At 49.4% G+C, this 24,420-nt stretch overlaps 1 protein-coding gene across 2 annotated transcripts in view; it reads left to right on the top strand.

Moving 5' to 3' along the window:
• PIK3R1 (phosphoinositide-3-kinase regulatory subunit 1) overlaps nt 1-24,420 on the top strand; it is an 81,734-nt gene that overhangs the window by 9,919 nt on the left and 47,395 nt on the right. For both annotated transcript variants that reach the window (XM_040979071.1, XM_040979072.1), the window contains exon 2: nt 561-1,274. In XM_040979071.1, the coding sequence (XP_040835005.1) occupies nt 941-1,274 (334 nt within the window). In that variant the 5' untranslated portion in view covers nt 561-940. The remainder of the gene's footprint in view (nt 1-560; nt 1,275-24,420) is intronic.

Raw genomic sequence — 24,420 nt, 5'->3', positions numbered from 1 at the left:
AGCGCTTGCCGGTTGGGAGACGCAGGCATGCACGCAGCCGTCCGCCTCCTCCCTGTTCTCGGCCGATGCACCACTCCCACTTGCCTTCAGCCGCCTGGGACGGCCTGTCCTCACTCTTCTCAGAAAGTGACACTTGCTCAATCACCTCCGCGTTTAGGATCATGACCCGCGCTCTCTTCTGGGCTCAGATCCCTGCGGTTGGATGTGGCCTCTCCCTCATTTGTACCCGGTGGTGTTTGGTTTCTGCCTCTGCCCGGGCACTTACCTAGTGTTACCTGATGTTACGGTTCCCCGTGTTCCAAGCTTATCTGCGATATCAACACGGGCCCGGTACTGCCCCCGCCCTGCCCAGCGTTCTTAGAAGGCAGCAAGGACTGCTTGGCTCATCGCCATCGTGTGTACCCTGTCCGGCCCTTAGCACACTGGCCCGTGTCCGGCTACCCGCTCAGTGAAGAACTGAGCCGAGTGAATGTACTCAGTGAATGGAAAGTAGAAATTGCATTTCCCCACAGATGGCCAAGCGTGCTGCTCATTCATCAGCTTCCTTTGTTCTTTGCTAGGTGAAGCTCGCGTGGCGTGGGCAGTGAAGCAGTGACATCAGACAACAGATGGGCGTCGTGACGAGAGCTTCCCAGAGGATTGGACCTGGCTAGGAGAGTCGGCCCGGAGGCCACGTGCTGCCGCCTTGCTGAAAAAGGAAGCCGGGACAAGCCGCGCCACGCAGGAAGTGGAGCCCCGTCTACAGCCGCACCATTGATGGAGGACAGATGGACAGCCTGTTGGCCACTCACGCCTCCTCTTGAGCCTCCGCAGAGTGCCTCTTTGTCACGGGCCGGGCACCTGGCACGAGCTGGCAGTGGCTTTCTGAACCCTGTGGCCGGACAGACATAGAGTGAGCCTGCGGGGCACGTCCGGACCCGACTCTTGCGTGCCCGCCACCATGAGTGCCGAGGGCTATCAGTACCGGGCGCTGTATGACTATCAGAAGGAGAGGGACGAAGACATTGACCTGCACCTGGGGGACATCCTGACCGTGAATAAAGGATCCTTGGTCGCACTGGGGTTCAGCGATGGGCAGGAGGCTCGGCCAGAAGAAATCGGCTGGTTAAATGGCTACAATGAGACCACTGGGGAGAGAGGCGACTTCCCGGGTACATACGTTGAGTACATTGGAAGGAAGAGGATCTCTCCTCCCACTCCGAAGCCTCGGCCGCCTCGACCCCTTCCTGTGGCGCCAGGTTCTTCAAAACCGGAGGCTGACACTGAGCATCCAGGTCAGCAGGGGCGAGCGCGCAGGGATCCACTCGCTACCCCCACCCCCAGCCCCTTGGATGTGTAAAGCAGGAGTGTTGAGTTTGCCCTGGGCACTTAGGCTCCGGGCGGAGCATCTTGGCACCTTTACATGAATCGACATGCGTGTGAGGGCTTGGTCAGTTGTTGCACAGCTGCTACTCTGCGTGGGGTTAGGAGTTGCTGTAGAACTGGGCGCATGATGGCTGTGACCAGAGTTGCCGTTGGTTGGGAATACCTAGCTCATTCTTAAGGTCGTTGTCACGGTGATAGCAGGTGGTCCAGACAACTCATGGAACAGTGCATTTCAGAGAGAGCTGTATTTTGGTGTGGAAGTTTGTTTTAGGATTTGTTTGTTGACTTACTTACTTGAAGGTCCAGCTGATGGGAAAAGAGGGAGAGATTGAGATGAATTTTGCGTTTGCTGGGTTTCTACCCAGATGGTGGCAGGAGCTGGGGTCGGGGACCCGGGTTGTTGGGCCATTGTCCACTGCCTTCCCAGGCATTTCAGTGGGAGGTGGATTAGAATAGGAGCAGGTGGCACTAACCAAGCACTCTGATGCAGGATGTGGGTGTCTCAAGCCACGCTCTAACCACTGTGCCAAGCATCTAGTTCTGAATGCATGTTTTAATTCCTTTTTAAATTTAATTATTATTCTTATTTTTTTGGCTGTGGACTGTTTGAAACCCTCTCCAATCATTTTGGGAACATGGAGGGTAAGTCTAACTAAGGCGTATTTAGCATTAATGTCATGGCTATGGAAAAATGTAAAGGGTAATAAAATAACCACAGAACTCAGCAGAGAAGAAACCGTTGTTTTTATAACCCAGTATCTACCTCTGGGTTTCCTCTCCAGGAACCCTGTGGCTGCAGCTGAAACCTAGCGCTGCAGTTGGGACTGAAATAAAAGGAGCTCTCATTCCACGTGAATGCCTGCAGTCGGCCGGCCTTCCCAGGAGGAGAGCCATGCTCACTGACTTCTCACGGGAAGCCACCTGCAGGGAGGACCCTGCCTCCTGTCCGCTGCAGGTGCTTCCCAGGACAGCTGTGTGGCACAGCTGGCTGTGTGCGATTTTTCTTGCGTTGCATTTCACACTGAGATGTGTGTCGTCTGCTCAGCTCTTCCGATAGGAACTTGGTCAGATGCTGTTTTCCTCCCCAATAAATTGTGAGGCTTCTTCTTTTTTCTCTGAGGAAGTCAGAAAGGATTGGGAGGGACAGCTATGACAGTAGTGGTTACTTATTGAGCAGGCGTAGTTTGGTGTCCCTGGATATTTCTAGAAGCGTCTGAGTGCTGATAATGCATGGCACCCTCTTTTACCTTGGTTAACTTATTCTTACAAAAAAAGGGAGACGGTGGAGAGATGTGATCTTCACAAGTGTGTGTAATTTTGTCAACCACTTCTTGCTGTTTCGCTTAGCAGATCGAATGTGTCTACAGAACTGTTTCTAGCACATGATGTGTTTTCTATTTGATTTTTTTTTTTTTTTGCAAAAATGGTCACATCCCCCAAGAATCCCAAATCAGAGGAAAAAGTGATCCAGTTTGCTCCAGAATGCAAAGGCATACAGAATCCTAGAAATCATCTCAGTTGACTTAAAAGAGATGGTTGGAAACGTGGAATTAAGGATATGTTGTTAAGGTTAGCGACAAAAAGCTCTTGCAGGAATAGAGTCTAAACAAGCTTTCGTGTTCATGGCTGCCATCAGGTGCAATTGATTTGGGTATAATACCCGAGCAGGCTTTTCCTTAATGGGAAAGCCATGTGTCCTTTTGGGGTCTTCAACCATTTCCTAACGCTTTCTTGCTCATGGGTGTAGGGTGATGGCAGTTGGCGATTTTTCCCAGGCTCTTCATTCTGCTTTTTCCAAAGCAGGGTAAAATGAACATGTTCAGCAGAATTGAAGGACAGGACCCATAATAACGTGTCCAGAAGTGTGAGGAAGGAAGGCGTTGGGAAGAAGCGAAAGGTTGAGAAGGCGGTTTGTGTGTGTTGGGAGAGGCCCCATAGGCATGAGATGCTTTAGGAACGTTGGTCTTCTGCTCTCACTTCAACGGTTTAGGGTGGCTCTGAAGTGAGAATTCTGAGCTCTTGGGAGCGGTATGTTCAGCGCACATGCAGAGTCGTGGTGAGGATGACGTTCAGGCGTTGGGCGCTGTGAAACTGTCAGCGTTGACTTCGCCTTCTGCATTGGGAAAGCCCGTGCAGGGAGCAGGTGGATTTTGGCCCGAAAGCACAAGTTCCCTTCTTTCCTGTTGTTGCACTTGGACTCGTCAGTCCTTTTCTTTTTTTGCTCCGTGCCGTTTTCTTCCCCCACTTTCCTCGGGGTCCCGTCTTTCAGGGGTGCCTAGCTGTGTAGAAGGCAGCCTGTGAGGCCTCTAAGCCACGCATAATTCTCACACGTGGGTCGTGCACAGCCTGGTACTGGGCAGCACAGTCAAGAGAGGGTGCTGGGGAGCTGTCCCCATGCATGTCACGTGTCTAGTGTCCTCACTGCCTTGTCTTTCAAAGCAAGCTCTCTTACTTAGACCCTGGCCAGAAGCGCATTCTGCCTGGGGCATTCTGCCAGGTGTCATGAAATCCACTTTTCCTCTTGCGTGGCATCTTATCTAGGAATAAAGCTGCGGGAGAAAAAAAAAAGTTCACAGCTGCTGTCAGCAGCGTATACATTCTGTCTGCATTTTTATTTAAGGAAGCCTGGGCCTGGATATTGAAGGAGTTTGCTTACTGGATGGACTGAAAGTTGCTCGGTTAGACCTGACCCTGTGTCCCTGGCTTGTGCTAGAGGGGGATATCCAGGCACCGTATCACTTGCCCCTCTTCCCCACCAACGGCTTCTGGCCCTTCCTGTCCACGTGGCTGACCCACTGTTGCCTCCGCTCAGATCTTTCTTGATGCGGAAGCTGGCTCCGTGAAGCCTGTTTCGTGCCCAAACCTGCCTCTGTTTCTGCAAAGCATTTATTACCTACCCTACCCAGTGGGTTTTTCTCGCTGCACTCACTGTGTTCATTGTTCGCTGTTCCCTCTGTTAGGTTGTAAGAGCTCTGCCACGCCCTGCCAAGGCCTCAGGTGCCTACCACAGCCCGGTAGGATCCCGGCCCGCAGGGAAACGGACGTTGCGGAAGACCTTCGTCTCCTTGTGTGAAACGAGCCACCCACTCTACGTCCCAGACAGCTCTACGCAGGGCAGTCGCCCCTCTTACTTTTGGCTCACTTGCTATGTTGCGTAGGTCACAGCCGTGGCCTTGACCATGGCTGCTGGGACTCTAGAAGTCTGTTCTAGCCCCCCACCTCCGATTCTGCTGGTGGGAAAGTGGGTTGAACTGGTAGGACCTTTAGTCACTTAAGCTAGGTGAGTTGGAGGTATGCCAGGCGCTCTTCAGGAAGGCTGAGCTGTTGTTGGGAGGCTACCCAAACACGGGCCTTGCACCTCTGTACGCCCCTCACCTAGGCTGCTGCATTTCCTCCTGCGCACAGGGCGATGAATCCATTAAGGGCAAGATAGAGAAGAAAAGTACCTTCCTAAGGAAGCTGTCTGATGCAGGTGTTTCTCGAGCCACGCGTGGCTTTAACACACAGGTTGAGATCCTTCAGTGGAGGAATTAACTTACACTGGCAGGTTCATGACCTCGTTAATCTGAGCGGAGTGCACTGACACCTGCAGACCCGAGCAATCGTGTAGGGCTTTGGATGGATTCCCTGTCCCCACTAGGGACAGCAGTTCCCACGAAGAAGACGCAGGGCACCCACCTGGCATGAGCCGTTTTTAGTTTTGATCCACCATTCCTTCTAAACCAGCAAGAACCAAGGCTGCAAGGGGGGGGGGGGGTGCGTGGTTTTTTTTTTTTTTTTTTTTTACATTTTTCACACTCTGCCCTTGAGTTATCACACCCTATCTAGAGAACAAAGCTGCCATAAATCACCTAAATTCCCATAGCTAACTAATCCCAAATGACGCCTGTTGACGGAGCCCTGCGGTCGGAACACCTGGCTGGCTGCGAGCGGCCAGGGAAATGGTGCCCGGAGCCCCCGAGCTCGTTGCTGGTTCAGCCTCCTGAATCCCTGCCGGTGGCACCTCGGTTTGATTTCAAGAGATAACTTCACGCAACTTTCTCTGCCTTCTCTACTATTCAAGTGAGGCTGTGCTGGGGGCTGTCTTGGTCAACAGGAGGTCCGTGGTGCTAACAGCTCGGTCCATGTGAGTTCTTCATGCTGGTTTTGTGCACAACCAGGCCCACTCCCTGCTCTTTCTAGACCCTGCCTTCGTAGCAGCCTTCAAGCCCATCTGAGCACCAGAGATTCATTATTATTGTTATTATTATTACTATTATTTATCCAAGAGTTAAATAAGTGTTTCCTTATCTGTTTTAGTAGGAAATACAGTGTGAATGGACTTGAGAGAACTCGCAAAGTGGAAGGGAAAGATAAAATTTAAAAAAAAATGATTGTAAGATACATTTTCTTGCAGAGTAGCCATAGCATGCATCTTCCAAGGATTGCTCGGGACTCCCTGTGGGTGTGTCTGGGTTGCAAAATGATTTGCACCAAAATGACCATCTTTAGAGTCTGTTTCCTGTGAAATCTCCAAAAGGTTCCTTGTGTATTTCTCAGAGATGTTATCGATGAAGTGGATTGAATAGAACGTTGGTGTGTGGTTTATTACATCTGATGACTCCAGCTGCTTGCTTTGGGTCAAGGAGCCTGTTGGTTACTTGGAAAGACATTTGGAAAGGCTGCTGCCCATTTCTGGGCGGAGAAATCTGTGGCCAAGCAGGACTGGGCCTGGCTAGGAATTTGCAGGCGGAGCCCCAGAGGTGAGGGGAGGGGCTTCCTGCTCTTCCTCCTGTTGGTGATTTGAAGGGAAGTACTTGATCTTCTTCCTGGAGCTGATGGTTTCTGGAAAGCTTTCCACCAGATTCCTGCCACCCGTAGCTGCTGAGACGCCAACGGCAAAGTGTTTCCCTTGACTGAGATAGCACAGTAGTGTTCTCTGCTTGTTTGGGACTTTGCCTTCTGTAGTTTAGGTTGATGTTTTTCAGCTGTGGTCTGAAAGATCCCCTTGCAGGAAGATCCTTGGGGAGGGGTAGAGACAGGGAGCACATGGTTCTGTAACTTCCATGTCACAATAGCATTATTATTATTTTTTTTCAATTGGGAAGTTAGATTTACAAAGAGAAGCGGAGACAGAGAGGAAGATCTTCCATCTGCTGGTTCATACTCCGAGTGGCCACAGCAGCCACAGCTGCGCTGATCTGAAGCCAGGAGCTTCTTTCATGTCTCCCACATGTGTGCAGGGATGCAAAGCTTTGGGCCATCCTTGACTGCTTTCTTAGGGCACAAGCAGGGAGCTGGATAGGAAGTGGAACAGCCAGGACACAAACCAGCAACCCTATGAGATCCCAGCATGTGCAAGGCGAGAATTTAGCCACTGAACCATCACGCCGGACCCTCTCTTTTCTTCTAGCAGTATGTGCACCTGCAGTTACAGGATATATCCCCTGCACATTAGAGGGACTGCAGTATTTATTCAGGTACTTTGACTTAGGTTTCTGGCTGTAGATGGTTCTTCCTGCTTTCATTTTCCCAAATTGAGTAAAGGGTTCAGTGTCTGCGACCTCCTGATTGCAACCCAAGTTACGTCTGCTAAGGTTCAGTAGCAGCTAAGCTGTGTTGATGTTCTAGTAACATTTTCTGTGTTCTCCAGTGAAACTATAGTGTAAAAGCAGTTGGCTGTGACTCAGTTGCAGGCAGGTTCTTTGCTATGTTTCCAGGTGAATGCATTTCTCACTAGTAGGCATTGCTTCACTAAGTCTTCTTTTTTTTTTTTTTAAGATTTATTTATTTTTATCGGAAAGGCGAGTATACAGAGAGGAGGAGAGACAGAGAGGAAGATATTCCATCAGATGGTTCACTCCACGAGTGACCGCAACGGCTGGAGCTGAGCCAATCCGAAACCAGGAGTCAGGAGCCCTTCCAGGTTTCCCATGGAGGTGCAGGGTCCCAAGGCTTTGGGCCATCCTTGACAGCTTTCCCAGGCTACAAGCAGGGAGCTGAATGGGAAGCGGGGCTGCCGGGATTAGAACCAGCGACCATATTGGATCCTAGCACGTTTAAGATGAGGACCTTAACCACTACGCAATCACGCCAGGCGCTTCACTAAGTCTTAGTTTGAGAAAATACACATTTGAAATTCTGAAGCTGAGCAGCAAATGGTGCATCCCATGTATGAAGTAGTATCCAGAAAGCGAAAAAAAAAATTATACCTATGTGGCAAGTAAGATTGGCAAGTATATGATGCCATTTACGTATCTATGTTTTGATAAGTGAAAGCCGAAGTGAAAGCTGATGTTGGCAGCACAGCTGGCAGTTGCAGCCATGTCTCTGTGGCGAACAGAGTTCTTAAAAGATGGAAAGACGGTCTGAAGCCTGAGAAAGCAGGAATAACTTGGTATGATCACTCGACAGGAGAAACCTAATTGCATGATGGATGCGATCTTGTGTTGAAGGTGTGATTGGATTTATAGCGTTCAATAGCTTTGAGTAGCGCTGATCCAAACACAGGAGGACGAAGCGGCCTAGAATTAGCCTTTGTTTCAATGACTCTCGACTGCAGTTGCTCCAAAATTGCAAGCTGTCGAACACGGTATTGTCAGGATGCTTCGCTTGTGACTCTGCTTGCCAGTTGACGTGAAGGTCCAGCGTGTTGTTCATATGTAACTTTGCGATTAGGAATAAACTGCGTGCTTGATATAATGCATGACGGTGGATATTGTCGAAAATGTAACTGCAGGAAAGCAAACGGTGCGTCGTTCCACAGCGTATAACTTTACACACTGTGAAAATAGAATCTTGCAATTAAAACACGACAGATCTTTCTGCTTCATTATGCATGCAGAACATTGTTTAAGTGGCTCCCTGCCACTGGGTGAGGGTGTTGTTTCTTGGCGATAACCATGTCTGGACTGTGGCTTGTCTGCAGGTGTTTGCAGGGTGTGTTCTTGCATTTATCTCTTCACAGTAGGTGGCGTTTTTATGCAGTGCCTAAAGGTTACTCTGTCCTGTCCAGCCCGATGCATACTGAAGCTCTGTTAATTTATTACAGTAGGGGACAATCTGCAATTCATGGATCAGATCTGAAAATCCAACCTAGTAGAACCAAGAAGCATCAGTGATGTATTATTGGATACGGAAATTCCACCCAGCTTTGCATCCTGAAAATGTCTTCACTCAACTCATTCGGGGGTTCTCTAGTTGTACAGAGAAAAGCCCCAGCCTCCTCTTCTTAGGGTGGGCCATGTTTTTTTAAATTGGGAACTTAATTTGTCCTGATCGGGTGACACAGAAAGCCTGGATACAGGAAGAAGGGAACACAGTGGAAGGATTTATGTAGCAAGAGAAGGTAGGGTTGTTGGGGACACGTGCTGCATGGTCTTGGAAACCGCTCTGTGCATTCCGTGGCATTATTGTTCATGACAGGTGGCTGTGGTCCTGAAACTGTCTACCTTAAATTATGTGATTTTTTTCAGATATGTTTCATCGTAGTGAAAATAAGCAGTAGGCGCATGTGCCGTGGAGATCTGGCATGGCTGGGATGGGTACCCTTCTCTCCCAAGCTTTCCCCTAGGGAGGAAAACACACTGAGTGCTAGGTGCTCAGTACACCGCACCTGCAGCACACGGTGAGCCGGAGGCAGCGTTGGTTCCAGGGCGGCGTTGGTAGAGTGTGGTTTTCAGAGTTACTTAGAGATGTTAGTCAGTGTGTGTGACATTGGGTGTTGGAGGAAGAGAGTAGCTTTTGAACAGTTGCTTTAAGCACTGCTGGTTCCGTTTTTAATGTGGCTTTGAAAACAAATGCATAGAAATGTCGGTGCCTTATGGGGGAGTAGTCAAGCAAAGTGTTTCTTGGCGTCCCAACTCTTAGAAACAGAATTGAATGTTTGTGTCATGATTTCCCTTTTCATAGTATTTTTGAACATTGCCAACTTAATTCTTGTTATGTTTTTGTAGGCGACGAAAGATGGATTTTTTTGTGTTTTGGAAGGAGGGGGTATTTGAAAGATGTTAGAATAAACCGTTTGTTGGTACATAATGAAAACCTCCCGAGTACCACGAAATGAAATAAGATGAACTTGGTTAGAACATATCAGAGCATGCTTCCTTCCTTCTTTCCCACGGATTGGTTTAAATATTGGAATTACCTTTTTTTTTTTCCCCAGCGAACCATAAGTATGTACAGCCGTGTTTGCCCTGGCATTTTGCAGTCATTTTTCGTTTGATCTTCCTAATCACCCTGTGAGGATGGTATATTATAGCCATTTCGAGATTAAGAAACCGAAGGCTGGATGATTGTGTAAATATTTAAAAAACCAGGGGACTCGCCAGGGCCACGCTTTCACGGGACTCGGGAACTCTGGGGCAGGCCAGGCAGCAGTTGCAGTCCTCTGATGGGGTTGGGGTAACCCAGTTCTGCTTTCTGGGTGGTCTCTGGTTGGGCCTGCCTTATCTGTGAGTTTCATTAGCTATGAGGTTCCTGCCATCACACAAAAGAGCCTCTTCACCCTGCGTGTCATTTACAGTGGGTTTTTCTGCTGTCTGGTAAAGGTGGGGGTTGAATTACAGAGAGACTGCTGAAGCCTGGAAACAAAGGCAGGTCAAGGTGGAGATGTGGGCAGGTCTGTTGGTGGAAGCAACCCTCCTGGACAGCGGAGGGGGTTGGAGGAGCGGGCGGGAGAGGTTCATTTCTGTGACTTTGGAAGAAGTTGAATGACTGCTTCCAACAGGTGTCTGAATTTCAACTTTTCTCCTCTTCTGGCTTAAGTCATTTGGATTAGGAATGGGCCACAGGGTGGATGGATGTGAGCTGCTTGCTAGAAAGCCAACAAGCAGGCTCACGCTGCCCACGCGTGTGCTTTGGCGTGTGGCTCGCGGTTGCCTGAAGTCTCTCGTGTCGACTCGCGGGAATCTGAAGCCTGGGACCTGAACTATGTCAAGGTCAACAGTAAATGCCATTTCGAAAGGCTGAGTAAATGTCTACATCTCTTTGAGTGTCAAGCCTTATTTTTCAGGGAAGTTGGCCACTGCCAAGTTTGTAACATAAACAGGGTGTTTCTGTTATGGAAATTCCAAGGACACGAGGCTGGCTGGGGACACGTGAGTGCCATGTGCAGGTGACCTGCACTTGTAGACCCTTTCTCAATGCTTAGAGACCCTGCCAGCTTACGAAGCAGCGATGTCTCTGTTAACTCAATGGAGCTGAGTTTAGAAACACAATGGACTTAAGTGATGACTACCCTAAAAATAGCAAGGCACGCCCCCGCTCATGCTGGCTCCAGCTGTCCTGCCTGCCAGCCCCCTTCTCGGGCCTGTCCATTCCGTGGGAGGCCAGGCCTCAGGAAATGGCCACAGAGCCAGGAGGATGGGATGGGGCTCTGCCTGCCACAACACGGGCTTTACCCTTTAGGAGTTCACGGGATGCAGGGGGTAGTACGGTTAGGAGAAGGCCTGGGGTAAGTCCCGGGGTCCACTCAGGCTGTGGGAGGGCAGGAGGAGATGTTTTCTCTCAGGCTAGCAATGAGAGCCACCTTGTGAATCAGCCTTGGAACTGTTCCATCTCAGCTTGCTGAATGGTTTAAAGTCTTCTGGGGCCAGCACCCCCAACAGATGGAGGAAGTGACCAGAACAAGCCCTTGGGGGCTTGGTCCAAATGCTTGCGTTCAATGACATTGCAACAGCACAAACCTCACCCAGCCTGCTTGAAAAGTGTTGCTGCACACAGGAGATTGGAGTTTGCATGGAGTAGTTGGAGAGGTGATCGTGAACCTGAAAGGAAGCAGGGTGGGACGAAGCGGGAGTGCCACCACGACTGGGAGAAAGACACGCAGCAGTGGGTTATAATCCCGTCGGAGACCGTGGGGCGTGGGATGGACACAGCTGCTGGTGCAAAATGGATACGCCCATTGGGCCTCTTCCTGGGTCCCAAGGACAAGGCCTAGAAGTGAGACAGGAGCTAGGGAGAGGATTGCGACCTCTGTTGGTGAGCCAGAAAGCCTTAAGCTGAGCTTTCCTGAATGAGTGCGGATCAGCAGGTGTTTCCCTGCGTGGTCGGCGAAAGGCCACCTGTGGATGTGCTTTGGGAGCATGAATGGTATTGCCAAGTACTCAGCCAGAGTAGCCTGGCAGTGTGTCCGCTAGCAGCAGGCAGTTCCATCTTCCTCCTCTCCCGCAGTAAGTGCCTGAAATGGGTCGAGTTCAGTAGTCTCTTCGGATCTTAGTGAGCTGCTTGCTCGTGTTGTATGTGGACAGGCGGCTGAGAAGCATTGTCTGACAGTCCAGAGCTTGGAAAAGACACAATAGACCTCTTTCTCCTGGAAAGACTTAAAAATTGCATTTTCATTCTTACGTGGTACAATTGGAAGACGTAGCCGGAAAAGAAGGGATTGGTATCAACGTAAAGAGTGGTGATCAGAAAAATCAACTGAAGTATGTGGTTTTCCCACTACCTAGGAATACAATGCCCTGTTTTCCGTAGACAACCAAAATGTATAAAAATATTGTTGGAGGAAATGCCCGTTTATGTGTGAAAGCTCTAAAGAAATATGTAGGAGTTACCTGCGTATGCACACACATTTTTACGGAACTAGATGTATAACTGTACCCTTATGTTCAGCATAAATTATGTGCAAGGTACTTGGCTAGCGTTTTATTATGTTCACTTACTTTCCTAAGGACTCCTGGCATTGGCTGGTGGCTACACACCCGTTGTAAAGATGAAGACAGTGCAGTTAAGTGCTGGGCTAAGGTCGCACGGCTAGTGGAATGGTTGGGATTCGCTCTCAAATGGTCTATTCACCCAGTGCTTTGCAGAAAGCGTGCTGCCAGATTGCTGGCTGGGAGGGGGGGTTCATTTCACACCGTGTGGTGTAGCTCCCCGGGTGGCCACGAGAGGACCTAGGGTCAAAGTCAGACGACCTACTGGTTTGTCAGTCTGATGGGACAAGGAGGAGTTTAAGAAACAGGAGAAATTCCAGAGTGCAAGTTACTCCTCTAGAGCAAAAAAGCAGCTCCCAGAACAACAGTTGGGAAGAGGTGATTAAGTTTCAGTCTCTTTGAAAGGCAAGAGTGAACACAAGGAAAAAGATTGCGTTTGCTGGTCCACTCCCCAATTATGTGCAGGCGACCGGGGGGCCAGGTCAAGTTTGGAAGCCAGGGTGCAGAAACAACACGTGGGGTCTCTACATGGGTGCCAGGGAAGCAGGCAATTGGGTGCCACGTACTACTACTTCCGGAGTGTGTTAGCAGGGAGCTAGCTCAGAAGCCGAGGAACTGGGCTCCCAGGATGGGAGTGCACCTCAGGTGACACCTTAAGGGACAATTGTTAAATGCTGAAAATAATAGCCTTGAAGTCAGCTGTCCCCTTGGCCCCAGTGCTCAGTATTCTACTTCACAGCATGAGTTCATGGACTATTTTCTTTTTTTTAAAGATTTATTTTTATTATTTTTTTTTTATTGGAAAGGCGCATATACAGAGAGGAGAGACAGAGAGGAAGATGTTGCGTCCGATGATTCACTCCCCAAGTGAGCGCAACGGCCGATGCTATGCCAATCCGAAGCCAGGAGCCTCTTCCGGGTCTCCCACGCGGGTGCAGGATCCCAAAGCTTTGGGCTGTCCTCGACTGCTTTCCCAGGCCACAGGCAGGGAGCTGGAAGGGAAGCGGGGCTGCCGGGATTAGAACTGGCGCCCATATGGGATCCCGGGCGTGCAAGGCGAGGACCTTAACCACTTGCGCCACCGTGCCGGGCCCCGAGTTCGTGGACTATTCTGTGTATATATAGTGCTATCGACTGTATACAGTGTGGATCCCGTGGACACCTGCAGTCCCCAGAGATCATACTGTTTCTAGAGATGTTGCGTTAAGTATGCTCTGTAACACTCAGGTCTGCTAGCGATGTGTTCCATCACTAAGCAGCTCATGGCCGTGTGTCTGGTCATCCCTTTGTGTCCCCGGAGGGTTGGTCCCATGACCCTTCTGCCAGGAGATCAGCCTGTGGGTGCGCCAGTCTGTTGCTTCATGGTGGTGCAGTGTGTTTGCATGTAATTCACACGCAACCTTCCAGTTGCTTAAAATCATCTTGTGAATACTTAACACTATCAAATGCTGTGTGATCATGGTGCATGTAGTTGTTCACGCTGTAGGTGTTCGGTATAGACACGTTTTTAAAAAGCAAGTCTTCCATCTGTGGTTGATTAAATCAATAGATGCAGCTATGGAAGGCTAGTCTGTGATGCTTATATAGAAATGAATGCTATAGACTATATATATAACTATATATATATGTATTTATTTATTTGTCCAGAAGAATGCAGAAGGGATGCTTGTAGCGTCCTGTGGTGTCCTGCCTGAGGCATTGGAGAGAAGCCATGGTTGGGTTAATGATGGAAATGGCGGCCCCTTCTCTCCTGTTGGCTATTTCACCAGCCGCCATCCTCTGGAGTTACAAATACAGTTACATTGTAACTGTCATTGTGGTCTCCCCTTCCCCTTAAAGGAAATCTGGCTGGCTTTGACAGTGAGAGGAAGTTGAAACACACGGGGCATCAAATTCAGTTGCTGAACTGAAACCCCTCCCCCCCCCCCATCCCGGGTCTTGTCTGGCTGCATCTCCAGCTCTTCTGGGCCCTAGCCGTTCCACTTGGGCCCGCTTTTATGGAAGCATTTGCTCAGGTTTTCTCTGGCATGGTCCCAAACAGCAGGCCCAGTGACGAAGCATGAGCTCCAGGGAGCAAAGTGTCCCCAATCCATCTCTCCTCTCTCCTCTCTTCTCCTCTCCTCTCCTCTCCTCTCCTCTCCTCTCCTCCCTCCCCTCCCCTCCCCTCCCCTCCCCTCCCCTCCCCTCCCCTCCCCTCCCCTCCCCTCCCCTTTTTTCCCTTCTCTCCTCTCCATCCTCTGGTTCACCCCTCCCGCCCCCCACCAAATGGCCACAAAAGAGCTGAGCTGATCAAAACCAGGAGCCAAGAGCTGCTTCCAGGTCTCTCATGGGGGGTGCAGGTACCTAAGGACTGGAGGCATCCTATACTGCCTTCCCAGCCGGAAGCAGGGAGCTGGATTGGCAGCAGAGCATCCGGGACATGAACCTGCATCCATCTCAGCTGGAGGCTTAGCCTACTATGCCACAGCACTGGCCCCTCCAGTCAGCCCTTCCTACCCCCTTTGCTATTGTTGGTGACTCCCAGTCTAGTTGTTTTGTTCCTGTAGCCTTCTGGGTAGGCCTTCTGAGTGGAATATATTTTTCTCTTCATGCCTCGATTGGTTACAGTTGGGCTCTGAGGCTATAAGCGTTTCATAGCTCTTGAAGAGAAGGTTGGGGTCGGTTTCACAATGCCCTTTCCCCACAGTGCAAACCCAACTGCTCCCCACCCAGCCTACCCCCAGCCAACCTTAGTCGTTCTATTCTTTTCAGAGCACAAAGCAAAAAAAAAAAAGTAGTGCGTGAGTGTATGTAGACAATAGAACACAGCCTTTGAAAAGAAGGAAGTTCATTTACAACGACATGGATGGGATGGAAGGTAGACATCATGCTACGTGAGATAAGCCAGGCACAGGGGGACAGAGGCCACACGTTCTCATCTGTAGGTGGAATCTGAAAGTCTTGGGAACACTGGAGTTAGGGAGGTTTGGGGTGGCGGCAGTGTGGAGCTGATGGTCACTGGGTGGGTCATCTCAGGCGAGGAAAGAAGTTTTTCTTTGAATTGCATTGCGTAGTGCGGTGGCTGTTGCACATAGCAGAATTGTACACTTGCAGATTGGCTAGGAGAGCGAAGGTCGAATGTTCCTCCCGCGAGGCAGTTCAGGATGGCTTGCTTTCGTTCCTTATTTCACACTGCACTTGTGGGTCATAACTTTGCTTTAACTGCTGTTGTCAATTTGTAATGAAAAAAGAAATACGTAAAATATAGCCTGAAATTTTGCTTAGATGGTGGTAAGTCGCTTCGTTCTGGGCCTCTGCGGGTCAGCTGCTCATGCTGTTTCCGTGCATCTTTCAAAAGTTGTAAGTGGTGTTTCCTGCAAGTGTAGTCAGTAATGCTCCCGTGTAATGTGTACTGTTCTAGAAAGAGGGAATCAGAGCAGGTAGAGCTTAATAGTTGCAGTCATTAAAGAGAAATTCAGCTATTTTTAGGCGTGGTTGAGAATTGACATTTAGTGTTTGGGGCAAAGACAGGAAAGGTCCTGATGAATTTTGTTGCCTTTTTTTTTTCTTCTGGATTTTTCCTTCATGAACATGCAGTAGCACAATACATGAATTTATGATTTGCTGAAAAGGTTGTATTTGCAATTTTTTCCCATTACTACTTCCCCGCTTGCCGCCTAGTGGTGGCCCTGCCCGCTTCTTGAACGCACGCAGCGTGAAATGTCCCGCCTGTGAGGCAGAAAGGTGTGACGTATCTTCAGGTGTCACTGCGCGTGAAGCTGTTTGCAGGCATTCATTAAAGTCCCTTCCGCCTGCCTCAGAGCCCTGGGTGCCCTGGCTTATCCTAGCCCTACCACCAGATGCAGGCTCCAGGAAAGGCCGTGTCCCAGGGTCACGGGCCACTGGCTCATGCACACGCCGAGCCCTGGATGTTTGCTTCTCCAGCCTCCTGCTGTCTGCGCCATCAGTGGAAGGTGGCGGAAGGGACACCTGAACAGTAGGATGGGGCTATCAGGAAGTCGTGACAGATATTGCATACTTGTAAACGTAGCCTCCCATTTCTGCAGTCTTTGCCCATATTCCAGTTACACTCAGACCTTCCTGATAGATGGACCAGTGTGGGATGCAGCAGGTTGGGAATTGCCGTGGGGGCGCTGCCCACATCCCTTATCCAAGTGCCGGTGACCCCGTGTGAGGTCCGGCTTCCTGCCCATAGACAGTCCGGGAGGCAGCTATGGCTTAGATGCTTAGGTCCCTGCAGCCCACTTAGGAGACTCGCATAGCCTTGTGGACTCTGTCTTTGGTCTGGCCCAACCCTTGCCATTGCAAGTCAGTGGATGGAAGATCTCTGTTTCTCAACTTTTCACCTAAAATGAAAATAGGTAAATCAGAAGTTTAAATCTTATCTATACAGATTTTTTTTTTAATGCTTGATTGGCCATCATCTTGTGTCTGTCTCACTCATGTATTTGAAGCACATAGAACAGGCCCTTTACATGTGTCTGCGTGGTACAAGATGCATCACATTTGTAGGCTGGCGTGACGACATCGTTTGCATTGAAGCTGTTAGACCCTGTTGGCTTTGGAACCTGTAATTGGCTTCCTTTATAGCAATTCCAATTCGGAAGGCTGTTTGTATTTAATTGGTTGATTAGGCAAGAGTTGAATGTCTGTTTGAAGAACAGACTTGAAGCCCTTGAGGCTGTAACACCAGTTGTGGCTGGCCTGAACCTTCCCCTGTGGCCTCAGGTTGAGTCTTAAAAGGTCTGGATTCACCTCGTAGTCCCTGTGTGTGAAACCAGGATGTCTGTCACTAAGATGGATGTAAAGATTTTGCGCCAAGCACCACTTCCAGCATGGGGTGAGCAGACCAAGAAGTCTTCTGCAGGTGGGTTGGCATTCAACTACTTTCCCCAGGCTCGATCCAGAAGTTGGTGGCCAGCACGGTGATGTGGCATAATCCCAAGGCCCCCTTAAGAGGCGGGGTTGGCCCTGCGGGTAGGAAAGCCTTCTGCTGCCCGAAAGTGTATAGAAGAGATAGCCTGGGGCTTGGGGCGGCGGGGGAGGGGGGCGGCTGCCCACACGCTGAGCTGGAGCCAGTTGTCCACCCCGTAGGCCTTCTCTTGAACTTGGCCCCACGTCTGGAGAAGGTGGAGCCTTGTCTGCCCAGGGAAAGCCCCTGGTTTGGGGTTTAGTCAAATTTGCCAGAGAAAACTGAGATCTAAGTGGGAATGCAATTTGCTGACCCCCCGTCTCCGAGGTTAACGTGTTCATCTATGTTTTGCATGAGTCATTTTAAATTATAGTGCTCGGCAGATAGAGAAAGATGCCTTCCTCTTCCCACCCTCCCCAGAAACCACCTCATGGAAAAAGCGAGAATTTTCTGCAGAAGCAAAACAGAAAAAAAGTCAGTCTCTGATGGGATCTTTTTTTTCCTGCCAGAATTCCCACTGATTCACTGTCACAGTTCTGTGCAAAAGGCCACGATGAAAGGGGAAGGGCCGTGTTGAGCACTTGGCTCCTGGGTGATGTGAACCAGAACTTGGGAACCACAGGATATCTGAGAGGTGTGCAGAATCTACGAGGCTGGTCGCAAGTGTTCAGGTAGAATTCTGATTAAGAAAGACTTGCCCTGCTGCTACGATGAGGCACATAAAACTTTGAAAGGATTCCATGTTCTGTTTCCTGTTTAAAAAGAAAAAAAAAGAAAAAACACCAGTGTCTGTCCTCTCCTGTGAACTCCAGCTCTGTGAAGATTTTCATCCCAGAGAATGAGGCTCTGGGAAGACCCATCCGCCAAGGTCGTAATTTAGAAGAAAAAAAAAATTGCTTCCTGGGGCTTGGCAGTGAATTCAAAGAGGGCGGAGTCCATTTCTTTCTACCCTGGCCTGGGCTCAGTGGGCCATTCTCCGCCCAGAGCCCTGGTGGTGCCACCGTTTATAGCAAACCGATTTGCATAAGTCACCGATTTGAGCTCCTTAGTGGTAGAGAGAGCCAACCTGGGCCCAGGAGGCACCTGAGCTCGCATTGCTCTCTGCAGTGTTCACAGGAAAGAGCTGGCTGTGGTAGGCTGGCTGCGTTTCCCTCGCAGACTTTCTTTTTTCCTTTTACAAGCCAACAAGAAGTTGTATATGACCAAGGCTGCTTCCCCACCCTAGCCCAAGGTCTCGGCCTGAAACAGGTGCGCAGTGTATTGTGTCCGGAGAGAACTGGCTTCTGAGGAATCGAGGGGGCTGAACCATCCGTGGCATCAGCGTGCCAAAGGTCCCCTTCATGGAAACGGCATAAAATGGTTCCTGCAGCTTCGTGGACAACTGAGTAACTTTGGTGTCCTTTGCGTTCCTGGCTTGCTCCCTGCTCTTGCTGAGGAGGTTAAACGGCTACAGTTTGAATGAAGTGTCAATTTAGAGCCTTCTGTGGCTGTACTCAGTATTTTCTCTACTGAGATTACCTTCCTGTAGGTTTGGCAGGTGCTGTTAAGCAACGATGTGTGTTTATCCAAGACAGATCCCAACTTTGTTAACCAGCGCTTCTTGGCAATTTTTTTTTTAAAAAACCATATGCATTTAAAAATATATATACGTTTAATATATACTTAAAATATATATACATTGAAACCTTTCAAGATTAATTCCTCCTGACATGTTTCTCCAGTTAGGTAGAAGGAAAAGGGATCCTAGGCCCGGAGCAGTTTTGTGTTTGCAAGGGGACAAGACTGAGTGATGGAAAATTCTGTTCTTCAAGGGGATTTTGCAGAAGGCCTGTGTGGGACATCTCTGACCCAAATGGGTCATAGTGAAAGACTTTGGGATTTATTTATCTTAATTAGACATATTAAGCTCACTCCGTGGGTCCTCCTGAAAACTTTTTTTTTTCTCCAATTGCGTGTTTTTATATTAAGGAAAAAGTTAAATGTCGTGGGTCCAAGGAAGAGTTTTAGCCCTAACCACTGTTGTTAACCCATGCTGTTCTCTGAGTAGTTCCTGGGTCGTAGCCATTGTTAATTTCAAGTTTTCTGTCCCGGCTGTCTGTCTGCTCACAGCTGTAAGCCGATTCTATAGAAAATCGTACTTGTTTGAATTTCTTCCATCTTGGGTGACAGTCAGTGGCTTTCCCTGGGCCCTATCTGAAATTCCGTACTATTCCATTGCGGCCTCACCACATGTGGGTTTTACAGTTTGATCAACCTCCCTGTGTCCCCATAGCAAAAGGAGTCATTTTTCTGTTACCCGGGGTGGGGGCAGAACCGAGGGCTGGAGTGACTCAACAGTTAATTGCTGGATTGAATCAGGCATCCAAATCCCTTTGCTTGGCGTTGATTCTGAGACTCAGCTGCTGCCTTCAGAAGGGGAAAACGCAGCATCCAGCAGGAACACTGTGCAGAACACCAGGGGTTTGGGTTTCCACTAAGAATAACGTCCTGGCTGGAGGAAAATTTGGAATGATTGAAATACATCAGCAGATCCTCCTTATATTTCTTAATTCCTTATGGCACTGTACATGAATACATTGACCAGTAGTTGCGCCTCTGGACAAGATGGTGTTTTTTATGTTTGTTTTTTAAGCACTTTGAACCTTAAAGATGTTAACCTTGGGATTCTTGCAAGACCCTCAGAGCCCAAGGAGAAAGCATTATTGATGATGTAGGGCCCCAACGCCAGCGTTGATCTTTTGTTCCAAGTCCCTTTTTTTTTTTTTTTTTTTTGCATTGTTCTTGCTTAGGTGGAACAGGAGACATCTCAGAGCATTGAACAATGCCCTTGGCCAACCGTTAGTCCTAATTGCTGGGACTAATTTGCTGTGTGACCTGAAGATGGTAGCACATTAACCTTGGTTTTCTCATCTGTAAAATAGAATTGATGATCCTTTACCCCGTGCCAGGGACTTGAGCGAGCCCTCGTGCCTGTCGCCAGCGCCCTCACGGACTCTGATTGAGAGTATTTAAAAACCAAACATTTCGGGAAAAATGAGCTATTTGATGACAACGTTCAGAAATGAAAGGGCAGATTTGGCGCGCGCGCGCACACACACACACACACACACACACACACACACACACACACACACACACACACACACACACACACACACACAGCAGTGTGTGCCTTAGACTTGATGTGTTTAAACCCGAAGAAAATGGAAGGAAACCGTTTGGCCACAGGAAATGGAGACCAAGGGCTGATTTCAACCACTGGAAATTTTAAGCAGCAGAGTTTGAGGAGAGCAGCCAGGAACACTTCACCGCCTCCTTTCCGGCGATCCGGAGGAGAGAGTTAGATGGCTGGAGCGTCACCCAGGCAAGGCGACCGTGCTGGTTCCACGGACCAGCTCTTTTCTCAGCCTCATGTTCCAGTAGTCTCTCCAGCTCCAAGGGAGAAGGGTTGGGGGCACTTGCCGAACAGCTGGGACCTGTTTCCCCAAACAGAAAAAGCCACCGGACTCATGTTCTGCTTCTCGAAGCAGAGTTTCTGTTCTCTTAGGTGAAGTCTTGGTCTTGGTTCTTGGAAGATGTTTCCCGGTCTTTTTTTTTTTTTTTTTCATATTAGACAGAGTGAATCCCCACAGTTGATGGGAAACAACATGAAAAGAGAGGTTTGTTTGGGTCCAGACATTTTGAAGTCCGTGTAGATATGTCTGCGAGAAGTTCGCGGACGGAAAGTTGATGGAAAAGAAGCGTGGATTTCAAACTGTACGGAAACGGACTAATTGTTTTGTTTGCGGTAAGCCTTTTTGTCTTCGTGACCTGTGACCTGGCCTTCCGGAATCCCTGAACCTGGCCCAGTGCTGGATGCTGTGGTTGATGGCTTGTGCTGGAGGATGTAGTATTGTCCCAAACACACCCCGTTCTCCCAGGTCCCGCTCGCTTTGCTCATCGGATGCCTTGCTCCTAGCGCAGGTTTTCAGGACTTGTTCACTTACGCATTCAGAGCGACAGCGACTTAGAACATTAAAAATATTTTGATTTTATGATTACTCATCAATTATGAAATAGCTTTTTAGAGTAAAAATAATAAGTGCCGAAGCTTGAGGGGAGGGAGGAAAAGCTGTGGTTTTTTTGTCACTCTTTTGCCTGGTCTTAGTAACAAAGGTTGCCACCTGTTGGTGGAGAGGAAGAACTGAAAGCAGACGACATCGGCCGCCGTGCCAGGTAGTGGCTGAGACCCTGGCAGGATTCTTTCTCTGCTGCTCTGGGTTGAGGCTTTGAAAACGCAGGATTTGATTTGGATCTGTGCTTTGAATGACCGCCTCGCTTGTCTCTCTCTAAATCGTGCGGAGAGAAGGCCTGGTGTGTGCGGTCCCTTTAAGAAGTCCATCTCCAAGCCTGAGAATCCCGTTTACATTACCGATGAATGGATTTTTAGCGGGGCCACTTTTGGAAGCTTGGTGATGGATTTTGAGACTGTTTTTGTGACTCTGTGGTTGCCTTGGCCTTTCCCCTGTACCAGGCATGAAGCGCTAACGTGCTGTGCTGTCCTGACGAGGGGGACGAGGCTGCAGCATCGCTGTTTGGTACCTGTGGAGGCCATAACTTCACAGCAGCATCTTTTGCCTGGAGTTGTTGAGTGTTGCATTTGCTTCAAACAAACAAACAGAAAAGGTTTTGTTGAAAAAAGTGCTTTAACTCTCAAGTGGTTCCAAATGGATAAAATGCTTTTTTTTTTTTAATAACCCCTTCATGATTGAATGAATATAAAAAAATCAGGATCACTTGGATTTCAGTATAAAATACCAGTGTAGGAGATTTTTTTTTTTTCAAAATTTCAAGTTCACTTCCCTTCTTTATATCCTGTGTGTCTGGCTTTACTGAACTTTAAGAAATTAGAATTTACGTGCGTGTGCGTCGGCAGACAGCCCAACTTGTGAACGAAGCCAGCACTCTCCAACGCAGTAGGCCTTGTTTTTGTGTCCCGTGTCTGTCCTCCTCAGACTTTCCGTGTTAGGAACCACGCAAAGGCTTGTTCGATCCGCTTGGTTGGGTCTCGTGTTCAGCTCATCCAGTTGGCACCACGTCCCCTCCTCCGCTGAGAGCTGAGGACTGTGACAGCTACAGAAGGAAGTCATTCGGGGAAAGTCGGGACACCCATATGTTATTTGCATCAGTTTTTACACAGTACACCTATGGATGTGTGAACCAAATACATAAACTGCTACAGAGCAACATATTGATGCATTGAAAGGAGTCGTGCAGAATCCAACAGCAGAGAGATTGGAGCGGGGCCCCAGGGCATCATCGCAAGGCGCTTTCTGAGCCAACTGAGGTTGGGATTCCTTGGGGGTGTCGGCAGTAGGTCTCCACCCGGTGCTGCGGCACAGTCTGAAACAGAATGAACTGAGGGGTCGAGGGGGCCAAGTGTTCCCGGTCAGGGCGCTTGAGGCGTGAGGGTTTCGGGTAGGCGAGTTGAAATGCATTGTTAGGTCCAGGCTGTGTCATTTCCTCCAGTAAAGACGTGCCCATGTGGCGGCAACGATACCTTCTCTCTCTTCTATTTTGGTCCCTTCCTTTAGGAAAGGAGTGTGTGCTTACTCAATCTTTAACAAACATTCAGACTTGGTTTCCTGTCGCACTTGGTTTTGTTCCTGTCGTTCCAGACCAGCGTTGGGTGCCTATGAAATTTGCACCCTTCCTTTGTCCCTCTCTTCCCAGCTCTTATTCCACAGGTATCCCCTTTTGGATTTGGCGGGGTTATCACATCACGCAGCGGCACCTCTCCTGGGCCTGTTTTTAGTTTTATTTATTTCTAAAGATTTATTTATTTATTGGAAAGTCAGATATACAGAGAGGAGGAGAGACAGAGAGGAAGATCTTCCGTCCGATGATTCACTCCTCAAGTAAGCACAACGATCGATGCTATGCCGATCCAAAGCCAGGATCCAGGAACTTCTTTCTGGGTCTCCCACACTGGTGCAGGGTCCCAAGGTTTTGGGCCATCCTCGACTGCTTTCCCAGACCACAAGCAGGGAGCTGGAAGGGAAATGGAGCAGCCGGGATTCGAACTGGTGCCCATATGAGATCCCGGGAGCGTTCAAGGCAAGGACTTTAGCCTCTAGGCCACCCCGCCCAGGCCCTATTTTTTAGATTTAATTTCCATAAAAGTGGATGAGCTGAGTTTTGGAGGCTCTGCCTCAATTGGTGTTCCATGCCCTTCTTTGATCATCCAAGTACTTAAATACTTAAATATTGATGTGTTTCAGTCCAGTTGGATGTTTTTTGGAGACTAAGGGGTGATTGGTGTTGGTAACTGAATCATCTTCTTTATTCAAGATGGCATAGGTTAGACCAACGGACCGTTTGAGGATTGCTGTTGCTCGCCTGGTTGCCTGGACCAGGCTGCCATGGTCGTGATTAAGCCTTCCATAAAGCTGCACTTTAATAGGTGTTTATAGGCATCCCTTGGCGAGTATTTCAAGTACTCTTTGAATGGAAACTGCCCAGGAAAAAAAAGTTAATACACATTGCTTCTCACTTCAGCAACCACTTAGAATTTTCTGCATAGGAAGATGCTTTGGCGTGTGGCTGAGGGCAGCCAGCGGGTGGGCTCCCATTATACCAGAGACCTTATACGGTTGCCTAGGAGAGCAGCAGGGCCTTCCTGGGTGCCCATTCACCGTCTTGTGTTACCTGCTTACTCCGTGCCCTTGGCAGGGCTGGAAGCTAGGCCCGTACCTTGAGCAGAGCTCAGCACCTGCTGGAGGAGACCTGAGGTTGAGCATAAGGAGCCCAGGGTCCACTGCCCCAGGCTGCCTGTGCCCCAGGCGTTGGTCTCTAGGAAGGAGGCACCTGGTGCCCCACGCCACGCACCTTTCTTTCTTCATCCTTCCCACCTGTTGCTCTCCCACAGCACTTCTTTCCTCTGGGATCTGGAGCGTAAGGGTCCCTTCCCCTAATGACCTGAGCAGGAGGGCTCAGGTCCCTCCTGTAAGATCTGGCATAGACCTCAGCTTCGGGAGGCGGTGGAGACCCACGTTACCCTCTGACAGCGCCCTGCCTGCTGCCTCTCACGTCTAGCCCGGACGACCGCCCGGCTCCATCCGCTGCCTTGGGTGTGACGTCGGTTAGGAGCTGCATGTTCCCGCTGCTCCTGACATCGCTAGATGGAACCTAGAAGCTGTCATGTGTGAGTTCGTTTCCCAAGTTCACGTACCTAGCTTTTGTAGAGCTGCAATGTGAGTGGCGCATGCTCACTGACTGGGATCGGCGGTGCATTCACTCAGATCTGCCGGAGTGAAGTTCACTGGCGCGTCGCGTCTGGGGACCGCACTACTTAGGATGTTTCTGGAGGGAAATGTGTTCATGGGCTTTACACAGCCAAATCCATATGGAAGCAGGAGACCTGTAGTAACAGCTGGGAGAGCCGTGACTTTGCTAGCCTGTCCGGGTGTCCCTAGCCCTCAGTTCCCCAGGCAGCACCGACTAGGAGACTTCAGATGTGCTCGCCAGGGC

This window comes from Ochotona curzoniae, unplaced genomic scaffold (genome assembly GCF_017591425.1).
Source record: "Ochotona curzoniae isolate NIBS_2020 unplaced genomic scaffold, NIBS_Ocur_1.0 contig_293, whole genome shotgun sequence".
In the NCBI taxonomy this organism is placed as follows: Eukaryota; Metazoa; Chordata; class Mammalia; order Lagomorpha; family Ochotonidae; genus Ochotona; species Ochotona curzoniae.
The sequence above is the reverse complement of the archived record's forward strand: the minus strand, read 5'-3'. Positions and strand labels throughout refer to the sequence as shown.